Below are 21,832 nucleotides of genomic sequence, written 5' to 3'. Positions count from 1 at the left end.
CTAGATCATGCCGAAGCCCTCGCCGCCCTCGTTGATGGCCCACAGCAGCGCGCGCACCAGCTGCTCGTAGGAGTCGTAGTCGGGCAGGCACAGCTGGTTGAAGCACGTGTGCGCCGTGGGCAGCGCGCCGAACGTCGGCGCCGCCGTGATCTGGAAGCGCGGGTCCAGCTCCTGGGGACAGTGTACATGCACACTCGGTCGTCTGTTGCTTGGAGAGTGACTTGGTGGTTTGTTTGGGTAAACATTGACTGATACGGTAGAATCACAATACGTATACATATATATATATATATATATATATATATACAGACTTACTTGAGGCGGGTAGTTACACATCTGGTGCCGCCAGTCGCGGGTAGTTACACACCTGCTTCCACCAGTGGCGGGTAGTTACACATTTGGCGCCGCAAGTCGCGGGTAGTTACACACCTGGATCCGCCAGTAGCGGGTAATCACACACCTGGCGCCGCCAGTCGCGGCATCACCCACCTGGAAGCCGCCGGGCGGCAGCTGCGCGCAGCCCGTGGTGAACTGCAGCAGGCGCGCGCGCTCCTCGGCGCTGAAGGAGCCCACGGCGGCCCACAGCCAGGCCACGCGGCGCTGCCAGTCGCGGCCGGCGCCGGCCAGCAGCGCGTGCGCGCGCCAGTCGGCCACGCTGAGCTCGTCCGTGCCGCACGCCAGCAGCTCCAGCTCGTTCTCGTCGAACACGGCCAGCAGGTGCGGCGGCACCAGCAGCGCCAGGCCGCGCAGGAAGGCGTCGGTCTCGCCGCGCCGCCGCGCCGCCAGCCGCCACTGCGCCAGCGCGTCCAGGTACTGCAGCTTGTTGGCGTTGACCACCTGCCCGCAGATACCACCACCGATACACATTTACCCTGATTCCTTAATAAGAGACTAGTCGTAGATCTTCTCCGAGAATCGTCGCCGGCTCTAATTCCACACTACTATCTATTAGCCTTTCACGATAGGCTTCAAACGGACCGTCTCGATGACGAAATTGATCGGCTATCATCATCAAATGACCACTATACGTTTAACACTTTTATAGAACCAGACACAAGCAACGCATATTTCAGTGTAAAGGAAGAATTGACACCAATTTATCTTGAAAAGTCCATATGCGGTAATCTGCCGAGCGATAACGACACCTCACTTCGACTTCTTCCTTAATGTCCTTCTTTGATCTTATCATCGATAATGGATCATCAGCAGCTAAATCACTATCTTAAGCAATATGACTTCGAATATACATGTGATACCACAAACCGGAAAATAAAGTTTTTTTTTTCCACACAAGCGAACCAAAACACAACACTAACCCTTATCGTAGAGCCATTGGGAACGAGGTCCCGCGTCTCGATGAACTTCCCCGACGAGTCGTACACGTCGTCCGCGAAGTAGATCTCGGGCACGGAGTCCGACGCGTCGAGGTCCGTCTCCAGGATGTATTTAATTTTGGACAAATACAACTCCGGATCGTCTTGTTCGAAGTACTGAAATGATTTGATATTGTTTTAATGATTTTAAGAAAACAAACATTAATTCTCAACATTTTAAACTTAGTTTTGAGTTGCTTGAAGTATGCTTGGAATGGAATCTTTGGGATCTTGGGAAGGGCCGAGCCTACAAGTATTTTGGACAGAGTGAAAATGGAAAACCTACAAGAAAATGAAAAGAAAGACGAGTATGTAGAGAAACTAAAAGAAAGTTTTGAAGGCACAGAAGAGATAGGTGTGATTGAAGATTTGTGGGACACATTTAAGAAAGGGGTCGTGAATGTTGCCACTGAGGTATGCGGGGTAGCTAAAAGAAGGAAAGGAATAAAGAACTATGTGTGGACCGATAAAGATGTACAAAAGGCTGTGCAAGAAAAAAAGAAAGCGTGATTGGATTGGTTAGCGACAAAAGCAAACCAAAAAGTTCAAAAGGCAACGGATGACGAGATAAATCAAGCAAGAACAAAGTATAAAAAATTGAAATTAGCGGCGAAAGAAGTTGTGTCTGGAAAGAAAGAAGAACGAAAGGATGATTTTGATAGAAGGCTCACTGAAGATTTCCAGTCAAACATCAAGTTTTTTCTGGAAATCCATCAAAACTGCCAGAGGAAAAACCTCTACCTCCGAACTGAGTACAGTCAGGAGTCAAGATGGGAGCATTATAAAAGGAAAAGAATGTGTGTTAAAGAGATAGAAAGAGTATTTTGAAAGTTTGTTCGAAAGAGAGGAAGTGCAGGTACAACATACGGCAACTTCCATGGAAGAGAGTATAAATGGTGATGAAAGTGCGATAAGCATGGATGAAATAGTGAAAGCGTTGAAAAGTATGAGATTAGGTAAGGCTTCAAGGTATGACAGGATTACCGTCGAAATGCTGAAGACTGGACATGGCATAGTGGCTAGCCAGCTGAACTGCCTTTTCAATTTGTGCTGGCGAAATAGGCAAGTACCGGAAGACTGGAGCAAAGCCGTAATCGTCCCATTGTACAAGGGAAAAGGGTCACGGCGGGACTGCATAAATTACCGCGGTATAAGCTTCCTCAGCGTCGTCGGTAAATTGTATGCAAAAGTGGTGATTGAGAGGGTTGTGAATGAAACAGACGAAAAAGTATGGGATGCACAAGAGGGATTTAGACGGGGAATGGGATGTACGGATCAGGTCCTTTCTTTGCGGTGCATAGCCGAAAAGTGTTTGGCTAAAAACAAAAAAGTCTATTGCGCGTTCGTGGATTTAGAAAAGGCCTATGATAGAGTGATGAGGAATGTCCGTGAATGGTGTGAGCAGTGTCCTCATACGAGCATTGCAATCTCTTTATAGGGATTCTAGTGCTTGTGTGAGGATGAACAGGGCATACACTGAATGAGTGATGAGGAATGAATTGTGGTTAGCATTGTCCGTGAATGGTGTGAGCAGTATCCTCATACGAGCATTGCAATCTCTTTACAGGGATTCTAGTGCTTGTGTGAGGATGAACAGGGCATACACTGAATGGTTTAATATAGAAAAAGATGTTAGACAGGGATGTGTAGAGTCATCGTGGCTGTTTAATCTGTTCATCGACAATTGTTTGACAGATTTAAAAGAGAATGAAAGTGGGTTGAGAATGAATGAGTTACTCGTCAAATGTCTTCTCTATGCTGATGACCAAGTATTACTTGCGTCTTCGGCCGAGGAGTTGCAGGGATGGTAACTGCTATGAGTGGAGCTTTTGTAAGGAAGGCAATGAAGATGAATGTAAAGAAGACGAAAGTGATGGTGTTTGAAAGAAATGAGGCAGTGACAGACTGCAATATCGTGATTGGAGATGAACAAATTAAACAGGTGAATGAGTTTGTGTATCTGGGTTCGAAGTTTACAAGAGATGGAGAGTGTGAGAGTGATATTGAAAGAAGAGTGAATGCAGGAAACAGGGTGAATGGAGCTTTGCACTAATTTATGAGCAGTCGGAAGATGTCTAACAAGGCTCGTTTGGCTGTGCATGAGGGGGTGTTGGTTCCGACACTCATGTACGGAAGTGAAAGTTGGGTATGGCAGAAGAAATATGAATGCAGAACAAATGCAGTTGAGATGAGAGCGTTAAGAAGTATGGTAGGAGTTAAACTGAGTGACAAGGATAAGAAATAGTGAGATAAGGAAACGTTGTGGTCTGAAAGAAGATGTAGTGACAGAAATTGAGAAAGGTATGCTCAATTGGTTTGGTCATGTCGAGAGAATGAGTGAAGAACGATTGACGAAAAAAGTGTACAAGGTGAGTGTAAATGGAAGGGTTGGAAGGGGTAAACCTAGGCGGTCGTTCCGAGACCAAATAAGGGACGTCTTGAAAAAAGGCCATGACAAGCATTTGTATTGGCCATACAGGTGTTTGTCGTGGTCTGGGTGTTTGTGCAGTCCTTGTGGGTCTCCCCACCGTGCCTCGGAGAGCACGTTAAGCCGTCGGTCCCGGTTGTTATCGTATACACCTGATAGCGATCGTTACTTAAAGTAGGGAATATATCCGCCAACCCGCATTGGAGCAGCGTGGTGGATTAAGCTCTGATCCTTCTCCTACATGGGGAAAGAGGCCTATGCCCAACAGTGGGATATTACAGGCTGAAGTGAGTTGAAAAAAGGCCAGGTCAAGAGTACCCTAAACCGCAGTGCATGTATGAAGGGAATAATGAAAGTGGACAAAACAAAAGAAGTATGTAAGGATCGTAGCAAGTGAAAGAAGTGGTCTCTGCCTACCCTTACGAAAAAAAGGCTTGATTATATATGTGTCTTGTGTTGTGCCACCAACGCCACTGCACAAACAAAAATGTCGACCCTCGCATTTGCATAAGTACAGCGCCACGCTCACGACTGCTCAGTCGCCGGCGAGCTACAGTCGGGTCGGGCGTGTGCCCAAGTGGGCCACAGCACAGCACGCCCACCTTGTAGTGCACGCGCAGGCCGATGATCTGCGCCAGGAAGGAGCGCGCCAGGCGGGCGCGCACGAGCTGGCGGTAGGCGCCGCCCAGCGCGCTCTCGTACAGGCACTTGCCCACGATCTTGCCCGCGAACTCGAAGTGTTTCAGCTGAAACACGCCCGATCATATATCCATTCCAATCTTTATAACACTATGATGGCAAAAAGCGTACAGCTCGCCAGATGATAAGTTACATCATCGGGAGCATCACAGACGTGTAAGCCTTTAAACATCTTTGCACAACCCACTTGAGCAAGACCATACCTCCGTAGACCTATGAACTTAGCAAAATTGGCAGAGAGAATCGTTTATGGGAGAATGTAGCTCCAAAACATTGTATCTATAATAATCCTGGGAATGGATAGATATCCTTTGAATTTTATGTGTACATTAAAAATCCAGAATGCAATAATTGTTCTCTCGTCTGAACCCAATAAATATTAAGGACAAAGAATATATAAGACTCAGTAATCAGGCGGTTCTCGAAATGAAGGCGAGGTCACCTTGAGGTGCGGCGGGCGGTCCGGGTTGGGGTGCACGAGGCCGGCGGGCGAGTCCTGGCACGACACGAACAGCCCGAACTTGCGGTCGAACAGCTGCGCGCACAGCTGGGAGAACCACTCGCGCCGCACGCCCCCCCAGTCCACGCCTGCCACATTATTAGCTAAGCTAGTAGTGCTACAGGGTTAACACGGGCCGAGAAGGTCAAACCAATCTTTTAAATTACAAGTTTCAATAATCAAACATCATTTATCATCATCATCATGATGAATCATGTTTGATTACTGAAAAATGATTTAGTCACGTCAAAATAAAATAAAATAAATAACGAGTGTATTTTAGACCACACGACTGAAGTAAAACTTACGCGTTTCGTAACTATCTCACTATCTTCACTAACTTACATCTCCTTTTCAACTTCCGTTCACCTCGCCCGATCACGTTTTTCATAACGCTCTCGTCACGCATTCACCAGCTTAACCCCAAGTCAACCATGCGTAAATAAGTTTAACTTCGAAAGTAACTAGTAGGTATGCGGCTGGAGCGCACGAGGCCGTGCACGTATGTGTGTGGGGGGGACTCGTGTGGGGGGTGGGGGGTGACTCGTGTGCACGCACCCTGCTCGCCCTGGAAGCTCACGTCGAAGTTGCGGCACCAGTCGGCGAGCGCGAAGTGCCTCGTGGCGCGGTAGCTGGAGCGCACGAGGTCGGCTCGGTGCACGTATGTGTGTGTGGGGGGTGGGGGGTGACTCGTGTGCACGCACCCTGCTCGCCCTGGAAGCTCACGTCGAAGTTGCGGCACCAGTCGGCGAGCGCGAAGTGCCTCGTGGCGCGGTAGCTGGAGCGCACGAGGTCGGCTCGGTGCACGTATGTGTGTGTGGGGGGTGGGGGGTGACTCGTGTGCACGCACCCTGCTCGCCCTGGAAGCTCACGTCGAAGTTGCGGCACCAGTCGGCGAGCGCGAAGTGCCTCGTGGCGCGGTAGCTGGAGCGCACGAGGTCGGCTCGGTTCACTCTCAGCGCGATCTTGTCGTGGGCGTGGCGCGCGTGCGCCTTGCGCACTTCGCTGTAGAAGAAGTCCTGTTTGTTCTGCAACAGGCATCGATCCACTACAACCTCGTTTCCGATGGTTTAGGAATTGTTTCAAGTAAGTGACACACTTCCGTGCAGCATGCTTCGGATAGATTCTATCTAGTAGGTAGAATGTCGACTATCAGCAGCAACATAATTACTGAAGCTGTTTATAGTGGTATAAGGAAGTTTTACTGTATATGACATTGAAATTTCGAAGTGATAAGTATTGAAACGGGACGGACAGGGTAATGAGGCGAAGGCTACACACCTTGAAGCCGTCTTCGCCCCCGCAGTTGGCCAGCAGCAGCTGTGTGAAAGCGGCGGCCAGGAGATCCCTCTCGGCACTCCAGAGCCTCAACGCGGGCTGCACTCCATCATCCAACGTCAGTTCCCCAGCCGGACCCGAACCCGCACGCGCTGCCAGCTGCAACCTCGTAGAAGGGCACAGCCGGAACGAAGTTATCCGCTTCGGGATGAACCGCAAGATGTAGTCCTTTATAGTGGAAATAAAAAGAATTATCTATCGTGATTATTAATTTGATGTAATAGAATAACCTTAAAATTTCCACTAACTTTTAAATCTATACTAATACTAGCTGTGCCCGCGGTTTTTCCCGCGTTGAAATCAGTGTGTCACAAAGTTTTCCCGGCAAACTTCCCAGCCCACCCACCTTCACCAGCAGCTGCTTGGCGCTCAGACAGCACAGCACGCGGCGCGCCCGCCCGCCCACCAGCCGCGCCTCGAAGGCGGCGCCGCGCCGCCCACTCAACTGTCGCTGCACCGACGCCGTGTCGCTGGCTGCAACCGGCACATACTGGGGGCTGTTCTATGTATGTATGGTCATTGATTATCTCTATTTAGCTGCGTGTGTTACGTACGTTTTACACACGATCAATCGCTTACCATTAGGTGTCCCGTAAGGCTGTTGGCCGACCTAATGTTATAATTAAAAAAAAAAACACCGGCGATATGCTGGTTCGATTTTCGCTCGGAATAGATATTCCTATTGATCCTTCCCTTGTGGACCTCCCCACCGTGAAACATGAATAAGTAGTCAGTGCCAGCGCCACACGCACCCGTCAGGACAATGCAGTCGAACTCCCCGTTGTGCAGCAGCACGCCCTCGTAGTACATGGCGGCGCGGAACACGCCGGGGCTCGGGAAGCACAGCGACACGCTCACGCGCTGGTTCACCGCGTCGTACTCGAAGGACGCCGCCGCGCTCAGCGAGGGGTCCGGCGCGCCGCCCAGCGGCCCGATCTCGACGGAGAAGCCCTGCGGGGAAGGCGGCACATGTAGCCCGTTGCGGCGGGTGCGGCGGGGCGGGGGGGGCGGGCGCGACCTGGTCGGCGGGGCGGTCGAGCGTGGCGGGGTTGTCGAAGCGGTCGCGCGGCAGCACGTGCAGGCGGCGCGCGCGCTGCGCCGTGCACACGAGCGCCGCCAGCGCGCGGCCCACGCGCGAGCGCCGCGCCTCCGGCCGCCCCGCCAGGAACCACTTGCGGAACGGGCCGCCGGCGCCCGCCTGGCCGCCTGCAACACGCGGGGGCGACCTCATTAGCAGCCCACTCACTCGTCAGTCAGCTCAACCTATTTCAGTCCACTGATGGGCGTAGGCCTCCCCAAATTCACGTCTGACATGCCGGTTTTTCCGCAAGGTAAAGCTTTAGACTAGGAAAAACCGAATTTCGGGACCGTGGGGAAAGGGGAGGGTGGGGAACGCTACCCCTGGTACCACTGTCACACTTCGAAAGCTCATAGTTATGGAGATATCCATGGTTAAAGTTTTGAGGTTAGAAGAAGAATTTCGTAGCTTTCACACGTTATTTTCACATTTCACGCGCGTTTTTCTCACACTTCACACGCTATTTTCACATATCACACGTTGTTTTCACGTTTCATAAGTTATTTTCAAAATAAAAACGATCTCGACTCCAAGATCAAAAAACGATACAACTTACGTTACTCATGCTGCGTTCCGTAGTTTTCACATGTTATTTTCATATTTCGCACATGATTTTAACATTTCACACGTTAATTTAACGTTTTCACACGGTTTTTTAACAAACGATACAACTAATGTTTAACAACTGAGAAAAAGATGTTTTAATAAAAAATGACAGGCCACTTATCGTTTCGCTCCAAAACAGCTCCAAAGCATAAATTCATTGTTTTTGTTTAAATAACTGTAAAAGCAAAGGTCTAAGACCATACAGCCTTGTTTCATGTTATGTTTTTTACTTAAATATATTTTATTTTTATTTATTTACTTTTATAAACGAAAAATACTCAATATTTTAGTTCATTTTATATGACAATAAATAAATAAACAAATAAAATATAATGAAGTGAAAAACATGACATGAATAAAAAAATTACCATAATCTATTTGACTTCAGAAAGGGGCCGTTTATAGGCATAATTCCGTTACAAAAAAAACCCTAACCTATCTAATTTAAAAATTACACCGTTTATAGACATAGTTTTGTTGCTAAAAAAAAAAATAGCAATAACCTATCTAATTTAAAAATTACACCGTTTATAGACATAGTTTTGTTGCTAAAAAAAAATAACCCTAACCTACCTAATTTAAAAATTACACCGTTTATAGACATAGTTTTGTTACTAAAAAAAATCCTAACCTATCTAATTTAAAAATTACACCGTTTATAGACATAGTTTTGTTACTAAAAAAAAACCCTAACCTACCTAAGTTAAAAATTACACAGTTTATAGACATAGTTTTGTTACTAAAAAAAAAATTACCCTAACCTATCTAATTTAAAAATTACACCGTTTATCGACGTAATTTTATAAGAGTAAATAAAAATAAAATATATTTAATAAAAAAAAACATAACATGAAACAAGGCTGTATGATCTTAGACCTTTGCCTTTACGGTTATTTAAACAAAAAAATGAATTTATGCTTACATTGCTTTGGAGCGAAACGATAAGTGGCACGCCATTTTTTTTTAAAGCATCTATAACTCAGTCATTAAGCATCAGTTGTATTGTTTGTTAAAAAACCGTCTGAAAACAATAACTTAACGTCTGAAATGTTAATATCAAGTTCGAAATGTGAATATAACATCTGAAAGCTACGGAACTAAGCATGGCTACCGCAAGTTGTATCGTTTGCTGATCTTGGAGTCGAGATCGTTTTTACGTACTCCTGTTCGAAAATAACTTATAAAGTTGCGAAACGGCGCATGAGTGGCACTCCCCATAGCGCCAGAGCTAAGGTGAAGTCAGACGCGGAGCTCAAAGGTATTATAACAGCTTTAAATTCTTCCTCTAATCTCAAAACTTTAACCATGGATATCTCCATAACCATGGGATTTCGAAGTGTGGCAGTGTTACCTTGTATAGCTTCCCCTACACCCTCCGCCCTCCACCCCTAAAAACCCCATAATTCGGTTTTTCCTAGTCTCGAAGTTGTTACGGCCTAGTTGGATAGTGTGGCCTAAGTAAATATAATCCTGAACAACTTCGAGAAGAGTATCATCGACCGATACCGGTCTCGGTATGACTTGATTGTTAAACATAACTTTCGTTTTGTCCAAGTTCATACAGAGACCGGTATGAGTTCGCGTCTATTAGCAGGTAGTCGTTACGAAACCATTACAATAAAATAATACGTTAAGTTTATAAGTTCAAACATTAAAAATTGCTTTGTCTTTTAATGTAAACAAAAATTAAATATATAATTATGTATATTGCCATATGCTTTTTGAAAAATAAATTATGCAAAATTACACTAATAAAGGTTTTACTTAAGTTAACTTGGCCCATTTTAACGACCTGGCCGAATCGTATCAAACATCTAATTTACTTTTCGAAAGCAATTTCAGTTCAAAAGTTAAGTGCGTCATAAACACGTAATAAAACGCTGAAAGCAGTGCACTCACCGATTAAAATATTAATAATGTAGACGCCGGCCGTTCGGACGGTGAACTTGACGCGAGCAGTGTTGGCCTTCGCAGGGTCGCCCGAGCCGAGATCCACCACCGCTGCTATCTAGATGATAGTTACTTTTCAATTATCAGACCTATACTTTGCATCAATGAAATGGACGTTTTTTTATATTTATTGTATGCCCAAGTTCTTAGACTTGTGAATTGAACCAACCTTTCAAAAATAGACATTCATAAATTGTTAAAATGAAAGAAACCAACAGGTGGTTACGAAGAAATGAGGATACCATAAAAAGCTCATTTTCAAATAGTTCTTAAAACAGACTTCAGTTTAGCAACAGACCAAGAAAAATTTACAAATTTATGATTTCATATCACTTCATAACACCAAAACCTACCTTCCTAGTTCCATGCGAGATGTTAACCACCAGTTCGTCGGTGTCGCAGATGGGGTAGGGCTGACCATTCCGTTGAAAGCAGAACACCGTGAAGCACATGGTGTCACCTACCGCTTGGGGCTCCTCCCAACCCCATTCGACCTTGAAATTGGCGATTTAAGCTAATAATAGACAAAAGACGGGGTAACATTTCTACTGTTCGGATAACGGATGGACTCGGTCAACATTAATGGTTATTGTGTAACTGCGAGTCTTGTCAAGATATTTCATAGCCTATGCCTCTTATGAAAACACATAGTACAGACAGAATTAGATGTAATCGGGATTTAAGTGAAATTATAGGTACCATATTTTGTGTTTACTCGTTGAGTAGAGTTAGGCTATCTAGAAGTCCCAATAACTAGGAGACCTAACTTAACTAATATGGAACACATTGTAGTATCAAACATGTGGATATTTATGTTATATATCTTTTTATTAAATGAATGAAAATCTTGATCTATATAAAGGTGGCCATCAAAGATAGAAAATCAAGATGAAAGAAATAGACAATTTACATACTAAATATTCTTCACAATTCTACCTTACAACTCGGCGGGTGTAGATATTTCCCGGTGACGTATTGCAGCAGGGAGTGTTTGGCCTCGGGGGCCAGCGACGGCTGCGTCATGGCGGCCAACGTGACCAGGCCACATACTGATATGGATACGACTAGCATTCCACCTGAAAAATTTACAAGACTAGGCAATTAGATGGTTTCTGTCTATTGGGTCTGCTGTAATAATGATTTTTAACTGGAATGAAAACCTATATCTTTTGGACATAAAATTGGGTTACGGAATTTTTAGTTATTGTTAGGTTTGTTGATACATAAATAAAAGCTTAACATTAAGCGACACCCAGTAGGATTTACTCCTATGGAAGCGGTCTGAAAACACACAATACACGAGCACAACGGCCTAGACCTCGACAAACATCTATTTGGCCAATACAAATGTTTGTCGTGTGCGGAGATCGAAACAGCGACCGCCAGCGAAACAGCCAGTGCTATGACCGCTGAACCCACGCGTCATCTACGTACTACGTGTCAACGTAGTACGAAATAAGTACGAGTTTAGGCAAATGTCAAAAATAAGTAGATAGACTGGTTATATTCTACCCCAAGTCCAAGCGTCTTGGTGCTTGCTGCTCTTCACGACTGCACTCCACAAGTCCGACTTGAGAGACTGGAGCGCTTCTTTGCCGGTGGGCAGACTCTGTCTTGCCGCTGACCAGGCGTTGAAATCCTTTGGATCTATCACATGTCTAGCTGTTGTATCTTCCAACCAGTAAACATCTTCTAAGGAGGAAACGTCCAAGCTGAGAAGTCTGAAAAGAAATATTTATTACAAACGTTTACTTTTCGAGATAAATCTATAGTTTAAATATATGATAAAATGAGTTATGTCTGTATGTGTACATAGGAGAGATATTTATAAAAACAAAATTTTAAGTCCATTATAAGAGCAACAGAAGCCGGAAAGTTTTAATTGGCCTTCGTGTATACGTTTCTTTGAAAATATTAATTAAAAAAAAAATGAATTTTGTTCTCTCCTTTTGTATGTATATTTGTTATGGCATCACGCAAAATGTTCTTTTTAACCGACTTCCAAAAAAGGAGGAGGTTCTCAATTCAACTGTATTTTTTTTTTTTTTTTAATGTATGTTACTTCAGAACTTTTGATGGGGTGGACCGATTTCGACAAATTTTCTTTTGATCGAAAGGTGGTGTGTGTCATTTGGTCCCATTTAAATTTATTTGAGATCTAACAACTACTTTTCGAGTTACATCTAATAATGCGTTTTTACTTGACGCTTTTTCGTCGACCTACGTTGTATTATACCGCATAACTTTTTACTGGATGTACCGATTTTGATAATTCTTTTTTTGTTGGAAAGGAGATATCCCTAGTTTAATACCGTGATAAGGAAACCAGGATCTGATGATGAAATCCCAGAGAAATCGAGGGAAACTCTCAAAAATCCGCCATAACTTTTAAGTGGGTGTACCGATTTTGATAATTTTTAATTTAATCGAAAGCTGATGTTTATCATGTAGTTACGTATAAATTTTATCGAGATCTTACGTTACTTAACTATTTTTTCGTCGATCTACGTTGTATTACTTGTCGATGTAATTGAAGTCGGTTTTTTATCGTTTGCAAGCAAACACAATTATTGAATTTGAATACATTTGATTGCATCATGATTCACCTTCTAGGGTTTAAGAAATTACTAAAGTCATTTTGTATAAGTTGTTTTTTTAATTATTTCGTCTACCATAGTCTTCACTACGAATACTATGATAAAATCTACGCTAAATAAATTTGTCTACTTGTCTTTTTGTGCGCATAGAAAAGAAGTTCAGTGAACTTAAACTCAGGGCGTCAGGTATGTAGAACACATACTGCTGCAACATTCACACTACTTTACTTATCACGGGTTTGAAAGATTCCCATTAAACACCTAGACAAAAAGTAAGTGTGCTTTAGACCACACGACTGAAGTAACGTAGCTCAGAGAGAGTTGCGTTTCGTAAGTTAAGAGAGAGTACTCTTTCTTGCCTCACCCGATCACACTTTCCGTAACGCTCGTGTCAAGCATTCACTAGCTTACTCCCCAAATCGGGCGGGCGTTAAGAAGTTTTACTTCAAAAATATCTTATTCTAAATTCACGAGTAAAAGCGAGGTGTAAATAAAACAATATTTTTTATCCATCATGATCACATACTACAAATTTAATTTCGTCGCTCGCATAGTTTTGATCGTGCCTCATATTATTCAAAAGACGCATTCAGCCTGTAACATCTCAATGCTGGGCATAGACCTCTTGCTGCGTGTAGGAGCTTGATCCACCACGCTGCTCCACTGCGGGTTGGCGGTATATTTTATATTTTATTTTTTATACAAGTGATATACATCCACGGGCTTATGAACCCATGTCCTTTTTTTTTCTAAAAACATAAAAACATGCAATTTTTATTTTTATTTTTTTTTTTATTTCAAGGTAGGCGTTACTCAGCAACATCGCTGTTCAAGTTAGACTAACTTAATGTCTCCAAAAGAGACGTAAGTCCACCGACCGGTTCTTATTCTAATGTATGGTACAATTTATCTATGTTTTTTTTCTTTTTTTTATTATTATTTTTTTCTTCCTTATAATACTATACTTATATCTAGCTTAATCTTACATTATTTACATGCGTAATCGTTTTCTTAAAAATATATATTTTAATATTATCTATATCACCACCACCTTACGGCGGGTAATTCTCTACGGCGGGTATATTCTCTACTATCAGTAACGATCGGTATCAGGTGTTTATGATAACAACCGGGACCGACGGCTTAACGTGGTCTCCGAGGCACGGCGGGGAGATTCACAAGGACAGACATCCAAACCGGGAAGAAATATTTGTACAAATACAAATATCCATCCCGAGCAGGAATCGAACACGCAAACCGTCGTTGTTTTAGGCGACTACCGCACCACTACACCAGAGCGGTTGTTGTTCAGAAGACATAATAATTCAAAGAAAAGTAAAACTCGTTAAAATCAGTTAACCGATAAACATACAAAACGTAAAGTTTCCTTAGTTCTTTTGGAGCAAAAGAAACCGAAAGTGAGGAAAAACTAAACACACGAACAATAAAACATTCGAAAAGTCTTAGATTGCTTAGCATCTTCTTTTATATAACACGTTAATGGGAGCGATCTTCGTGCAAAGATTTCTAAGATGAGATTTATTTTTACGACCGTCTTGAAGGAGCTTCAGAGCTACGCGAAATAAAATGAAGGGTAAATACGTATTACGTTGAATATTATCATAGAAATGGTGAACGTAATGATTCATAAAAATATCATATTTAAAAAACTCTTTGACATACTCGTATTACTATGGTACGTCCTCTTTACCATAACTCGAAGATATAAGAATTTTACAGTGCAGGTACATCGTAACATAACTTTCATGAAACCTTCGCAGAGGTTTTGATAAATAAGCTATTTTTCTAAATCAAGAAGAGAGTAGTATTTGGTTTTGGAGTATATAAACAGACTTTTTTGGTGATCAAATATTTTTAAATAATAATTGACAACTTAAAATAATTATAGCTTCCTATCGTCATAGTTATATTTCTTTAATCATAGATAGGATATTAAAACAATTACGTCGCACTAATTTAAAAATGCTTTCAAGACCAAAAGATAAACTAAGTTTAAAGTCAATTAGGTTTAGGTGATTTCTTTGACATGGCAAAAGTTACGAACGAATCGCATTAAAAAGGTACAAATATTTAGTGTTAATAACGTAAGTAAATCTGCTATCAACGGAAATATAAGTATATAAAATATTTATTAACTATATTATAGTACATAAGCATGCATACTTATATTAATTCTCAAGCTTACACATATAACCTGCAAATATTTTGTCCCTTATATACACCCAAACTCTTCGTCAAACCCGTCTGTTTCAACACGCATGTCTTTGTTTGAGGTTCCTTGAGAAGTGCGATCCCGCGTAAACAGAGGTGAGAAATGTCGGTCGAGAACAACTCGGCATACATTTACCGACACTATTTACTCGCCGGTATTCCTTTGTAACCGACTTACCGAGCGAACATTTGTAACTATGTATACATATTCGAATAAAAATATGGTCTGTCTTTCGTTTAACTTGGTTATCATTGCAAAGCTAGAATTATAATTAAATAGTATTAGTATAAATAGATTGTTAAACTTAAACGTGTTTTTTTTCAAGAAAGTTGTTGGTTATAATTCTTCGATCAATGTTAGGAGAATTGTGAATGATTTTTTTGGTTCTGGATTGGTTTTTTTTTTAATTGAAATTATTAAGTGCTCCACAGTGAAGCAAATCAATAATTTGTGCTGCAGACATTACATAATAATGCTTACAGATATGTAGAAAGATAAGCAACAAATAAAGCATAAAGGTATAAGATGTACTTATCTCTAGAAGACAGAAATATTCCAGCATACCCAAAAAGCAATTTATAGACAAACTAGCTGTGCCCGCGGCTTCGCCCGCGTTGAAATCAGTGTTTCACAAAGTTTTCCCGCCAAACTTCCAGAGAAACTCTCATCAAAATCGGCTAAGTCGTTCCGTAACCCTTCCTCTTGAAGCCCTCTCTCCATTGGTGAAATCGCATGAAAATCCGTTCAGTAGATTTTAAGGGAATCGATCACATACACTTTTGGTGACTTTGTTTCATAATACACTAACTGTTGCCCGCGACTACGTTCGCGTGGTTATGAAGATATGCATTACTATTAAGATGTTTAACGCAAATTATTTTTTTATTTTTTTTTAGTCACTTGACATGTTTATCACACTGAGTAACTTTTTTAAAGGGACAATTTAGTATAATTTAACAGTTATTTTTATAAAACCTCTATATACACTACATTTTTAGCTTTATTTTCAGGCTGCAGTATAAATAACCTAGCAGGCGAACTTATAGCTGCAGTATATGTTTCATACAAAGTATCAACCCCAATTAAAATCCCTTAGCGGTGGAATATCGCAAAATCCGTTCTTAGCGGACGTCTACTAACTATAATCTACCTCCCTGCCAAATTCGTCTCTGTCCATCCTGGATGGATGGACCATCCAGCGGTTTTTGAATTCTCGTGAAGAGTCAGTCAGTGACCTTTTTCTTTTATATATACAGATTACGATGCACTATTTGGACACCTTCTCACCATCTATAGAGCATACATTTTAAATTTCAAGTCTCTTACTTCAAAAATATAGGACTTTCATACAAACTCCCAACCCCCGTTTTATCCCCTTTTAGGGGTCGAGTTTCGTAAAATCCGTTCTTAGCGGATGTCTATGTCCTATAAGGAACCTACCTACCAAATTTCAAGTTTGTAGGTGTTATAGTTTCGGAGATTTCGTGATGAGTGTTTTTTCGCTTTTATATATAATATAGATTAAATAAAGTATACAAAGAAAAAAGTAAGTAAGTATTAATCATCATCATAACGAAACTTGGAAGTTTCGGAATTCATCAAACCACATCAATGTACATTCGTCAATTCGCAGTAAAGGTTAACCTAAAAACCTCCAACTCTTTTCTTCCGTAGAAGTGGCATTTGGACAGAAGACGGCTTTTTAGTACTCTTAGATCGTCACTGTACTGTAATGTATTTGCTCAATGTTAAACTACCAAATTGTTCGAAATAAAATTTCTCCTAAAAAGAACTGGCAAGAAACCAGAAAAGCTACTGGAAACTACGAAAGTGATAAATGTTAAGAATGGGTTACGTTTCGACCTTTAATATCGTTAGTTGAAGGTGAACAATTTTCTATGGAAGTTTAAAAAATTGGAAACGCTGCAAACACCCAAAATAAAATAACATACGTCTTTTTAGAATTAAGAAAATTAAAGTAATAAAAAAATTATTGTTGAAATTGCTAAATATTTAATTCTTGAAGATTAATCGGAAGACCGCTGAATGAAATTATAACCTGATATACAGAGGGGATTATTAGATTACTCCGCGAACGACCAGATTAAATGACGCCCAGATCACTCGCTTCGAGCGACAGATTTCTTGAAATTCCGCTTGCATTCTTATATAAAGTTGAATACTTTTATTCCAATATTTTAAATCTTACTTTCCAATCTGCGAAGTAATATTCAGTATTGTTTACTTTCTTTCTCTGCCATCTTAATAAAAATAGAGTAATCACTATTGTTTTAAATCAGTTTATTTTCCTATTTTACTAAGAGAGAAAAACAGTTTCTATACAAATTTACAAAGACACTACGGATAATATTTAAATTATAAAAAAAAAACAAGTGTGCTGTGTCGAGTGTCGTGTGTTCTAAGCGACTGAAGTAAAAGATCCTTAGTAGCCCCTACAGTAATATACGAAACGTAACTCTCCCTCTTTCTATCTTCACTAACTTATATCTCTCTCAACTTCCGTTCGCTTCACCCGATCACACTTTTCGTATCGCTCTCGTGACGCATTCACCAGCTTACTCCCCAAGTCAAGCGTGCGTATAGAAGTTATACTTCAATAATATTGTAAAATTCTAGACGATCAATGTCTGAACTCGAGAAATATTTAGGGCAATAGAAGCCAAAAAGAAGTTTTTGTCTGCCTCTCGTAATTATCTCCCTCTCATATTACAGTCAGAGCAAGTAAAACCGCACGAGTGAGCTAGTAGTAAATAAAAAAGGAACAAAACAAAAACTGCTAGTATCAAAGGTACACAAGTGTGTGTACAAAACACAAGAATAAGCAACAAGATCTCTTATGCCCGAGGCGATGTCAACAATAATTGTGTTTGCTCGCAAACGAAAAAAAAACCGACTTCAATTACATCGACAAGTAATACAACGTAGATCGACGAAAAAATAGTCAAGCAACTACGCGTTATTAAAGATTACTCAAAAAGTAGTTATCAGATCTCGATAAAATTTATATGTGACCACATGATAAACATCAGCTTTCGATTAAATTAAAAATTATCAAAATCGGTACACCCAGTAAAAAGTTATTACGGATTTTCGAGAGTTTCCCTTGATTCCTCTGGGATCCCATCATCAGATCCTAGTTTCCTTATCACGGTACCAAACTAGGGATATCCCCTTTCCAACAAAAAAAGAATTATCAAAATCGGTATATCCAGTAGAAAGTTATGCGGTATAATACAACGTAGGTCGACGAAAAAAGCGTCAAGTAAAAACACATTATTAGATATAACTCGAAAAGTAGTTGTTAGATCTCAAATAAATTTAAATGGGACCAATTGGCACACACCACCTTTCGATTAAAACAAAATTTGTCGAAATCGGTCCACACGGGCAAAAGTTCTGATGTAACATACATAAAAAAAAAAAAAAAAAAAAAAAAAAAAAAAATACAGTCGAATTGAGAACCTCCTCCTTTTTTGGAAGTCGGTTAAAAAATATATATGCAATTTTACTTGTTACTTTTTACTAAATAAAACCCACGGAAACAAATGCTATTTAAGGTTTAAATACATTGTCACACATTTAAAACAATTATATACGCTTGAATAAAAGTTATGGGACCGTGAACAAATTGTTAATGTTATTAGAGGATAGATAATCTCGCATATAAATGAATGTTCAGCGAATTAACGGCTCAAATAATTAGAATAATATGACAGTGTTATAATTATATTACAAAAAGTAGAAGTCTTTTACGCAATTGATTTTGAAATAAATTTGATTCAAGCCCATAAACAAATCGTCGAAAAGCATTCTTAAGCTCACAGACTTATTTAATATTGTACTAAAAACTTGGATGTTTGGCTATTTGTATTATAATTTAAATACCTACAACACGTAATAACCGCCTAAGGACAGACTACTTCGTTCCCCGAAACGAGGGGACAAAAGCCCATCGTGATGGCAACAAAAATAGCTTTCATAATAATTTGACATTCAACATTTATCAATTTACATTTACATATATATACATTATATTAAAATAATATCTTAATGACTAAGAAAACTTTGTCATCAAGATATTATATTTCGTTCTTGTAAGGTAATTCTATATTATGACTGTCATCTGTAAGATTCAGGTACGTAAGTATCTAAGAGGACTTACGTAATCTAATACTCGCTAAATTTAGCAATATTTTGGATATGCCCTCAGTAATATCGAGAGGGATTTTTTTAGGAGCAAGGTAATATCGAATACGGTACCAAAAATCCAAATACACGTACGTTGGAAAATAATTCGATTTGGAGACTTGCAATGCTTTTATCTCTGACCTTCGTCGGATAATGCTGTGGAGTGCCAACATTTACAAGATAAAGTTACGTATCTTTGACAAGTATATTATTAAAAACCGCATTGAAATATTTTATAGCGTAACAAATGACAAATATATGAAAATTTACATAACATCGTTCAAATATAATGTTTTGGTAAACATTTGTAGAAAGCCTCTATAATCGTTTACTTACATTATTTGCAAAATGTCTAACAACCCATTGATTGAGACCACTTAGATACACCTAACGTAAGTCAATAAGTCAATACGTCTCAGTACTATATAAATTGTGTAGCAACTGATGTCGTTTAATTTGAATATATTTCCATGGGGACGTTCTAACTTGTACTTTAAGAGGAGCCAAAAATAGACAGTGCACTGTACAGGCACTTGTATTTTTAACCGACTTCCAAAAAAGGAGGAGGTTCTCAATTCGACTGTATTTTTTTTTATTTTTTTATTTTTTTTTTTTTTTTTTTTTATGTATGTTACATCAGAACTTTTGCCCGTGTGGACCGATTTCGACAAATTTTGTTTTAATCGAAAGGTGGTGTGTGCCAATTGGTCCCATTTAAATTTATTTGAGATCTAACAACTACTTTTCGAGTTATATCTAATAATGTGTTTTTACTTGACGCTTTTTTCGTCGACCTACGTTGTATTATACCGCATAACTTTCTACTGGATATACCGATTTTGATAATTCTTTTTTTATTGGAAAGGGGATATCCCTAGTTTGGTACCGTGATAAGGAAACTAGGATCTGATGATGGGATCCCAGAGGAATCGAGGGAAACTCTCGAAAATCCGTAATAACTTTTTATTGGGTGTACCGATTATGATAATTTTGTAATTTAATCGAAAGCTGATGTTTATCATGTGGTCACATATAAATTTTATCGAGATCTGATAACTACTTTTTGAGTAATCTTTAATAACGCGTAGTTGCTTGACTATTTTTTCGTCGATCTACGTTGTATTACTTGTCGATGTAATTGAAGTCGGTTTTTTTTTCGTTTGCGAGCAAACACAATTATATCTAAACAAATATACACCAAGTCTTTGTAGGGAAACAACTAATAACGCAAATTAGAAGACCGCAAAATTAATTATTAATAATATCATTGTTATGAAGTTCAATTTAAAAAATCCGATTCCACACCAAACGACCATAATTTAACCGTAATAAAACACCGTTTATTCTGTGATCTTCGTGTGTAAACAAAAATATCAATGACTTGTGCGATGTCCCAAATAAATATATTAATATAATTATAATTATCTTTCTAGTAACATTTTATTAAGTTTTGTTAAACTGTTACGTTTGCGGTTAATCAAAAATGTCACGAAACACAAACAGCACAAGTACAACCGCATAGCCTAACGTAGCTGAAATAGCGCGCGCTAATACAGAGCCAGTGGCAATCATAGTGGCAATAGCTCATCGTAAATTATTAATCTCGATATTCATCCGAGTATAAAACCGTATAAATTTTCATCAGCCCGAGATAATCTGTATTAATCTACTAATCTAATCTAATATTCGCTTACTCGTACCAAGAGGCTTAGTGAAATATATCTAAGTAGGTGTTTTTCTCATGATTTTTAGAGTTTAACTCCATAAGAATCAATTTTCATATAAGGAGTAAAATTTACTGAACGAATGACCTCGTTACGTTTTTTTAACGTAATAAATGGTGTTATTTGATAAGTTTATTTGCCATTTGATATGGTATTAATCTTTTTCTTAGAATAGTAAGCCTTTTTTATGCCTATTTAGACAGTCGATCTGAAGGAGTAAACTCCAGTCGTGCGTCGGAGCTGACACACACTTTTTTTCATATATCTTTTTTAAACATGTATATAAGATCCGGTCACCAACCCGCCTGTCCAGCGTGATGGACAAAACAGATGAGTTCGCGCTATCTTTGGCGTGAACTTGTGGAGGCCTGTGTGCAGCAGTGGACTGTGATAGGCTGAAATGATGATGATGATGAATGATGATATAAGATCCAAAAACGTCACTCACAGCCAGTTTTAGTATTCTGTTTATTATTCACTAATTAGGATTAACGGCTTCCAATAGTGCCAGAACAGCACGGATGATTTCAACAATGTCACTTTAGACATACTAAAAACAGAATTTAGTTACAAACTCCACATTCTAAGTCATTTTAGAAGGGTCTATTTAACATGTAAGTTGCTGATAAATTTATCTAATTATATTACAGCAACTAACACATAAATAATCGTGTTTGCTAGCAAACGAAAAAAAACGACTTCAATTACATCGACAAGTAATACAACGTAAGTAGACGAAAAAAATCAACAAACGCACTAGTCGCCACTACGATTTCCGAAGATTCCCCTCGATTCATCTGGGATACCAACTATCAGATCCTGGTTTCCTTATCATGGTGCTACTCTTGGGATATCTCCTTTCCAACAAAAAAATAATCAGCAAAATCGGTTCATAAACGACAAAGTTATCCGCGAACACATAAAAAAAATATTTATACAGTCGAATTGAGAAAACCTCCTCCTTTTTTGAAGTCGGTTAAAAATGATACACGATATACGACTGCTTCAAAAAGTGTAGCTGTCACAAATTATTTATTTATATTTCCAATATTTTTTTATCAATGTCGTGATTTAAATAATGTCCTCAAGCTGCGACGA

General features: G+C 40.0%; 1 protein-coding gene across 1 annotated transcript in view; it reads right to left on the bottom strand.

Moving 5' to 3' along the window:
• The window catches only part of LOC123655948 (apoptosis-resistant E3 ubiquitin protein ligase 1), a 50,644-nt gene continuing 28,812 nt past the window's right edge, over positions 1–21,832 (bottom strand). Inside the window, exons 3-16 of the mRNA XM_045591685.1 lie at positions 11,484–11,692; positions 10,908–11,047; positions 10,321–10,465; positions 9,921–10,025; positions 7,356–7,543; positions 7,090–7,288; positions 6,684–6,811; positions 6,281–6,505; positions 5,850–6,027; positions 4,943–5,088; positions 4,404–4,547; positions 1,317–1,490; positions 490–837; positions 1–171 (exon numbers count right to left, since the gene is read on the bottom strand). Coding sequence (XP_045447641.1) covers positions 1–171; positions 490–837; positions 1,317–1,490; positions 4,404–4,547; positions 4,943–5,088; positions 5,850–6,027; positions 6,281–6,505; positions 6,684–6,811; positions 7,090–7,288; positions 7,356–7,543; positions 9,921–10,025; positions 10,321–10,465; positions 10,908–11,047; positions 11,484–11,692 — 2,500 coding nt within the window. The remainder of the gene's footprint in view (positions 172–489; positions 838–1,316; positions 1,491–4,403; positions 4,548–4,942; positions 5,089–5,849; positions 6,028–6,280; positions 6,506–6,683; positions 6,812–7,089; positions 7,289–7,355; positions 7,544–9,920; positions 10,026–10,320; positions 10,466–10,907; positions 11,048–11,483; positions 11,693–21,832) is intronic.

The sequence above is a fragment of the Melitaea cinxia genome, chromosome 8, assembly GCF_905220565.1.
Source record: "Melitaea cinxia chromosome 8, ilMelCinx1.1, whole genome shotgun sequence".
Lineage (NCBI taxonomy): Eukaryota > Metazoa > Arthropoda > Insecta > Lepidoptera > Nymphalidae > Melitaea > Melitaea cinxia.
The sequence above is the reverse complement of the archived record's forward strand: the minus strand, read 5'-3'. Positions and strand labels throughout refer to the sequence as shown.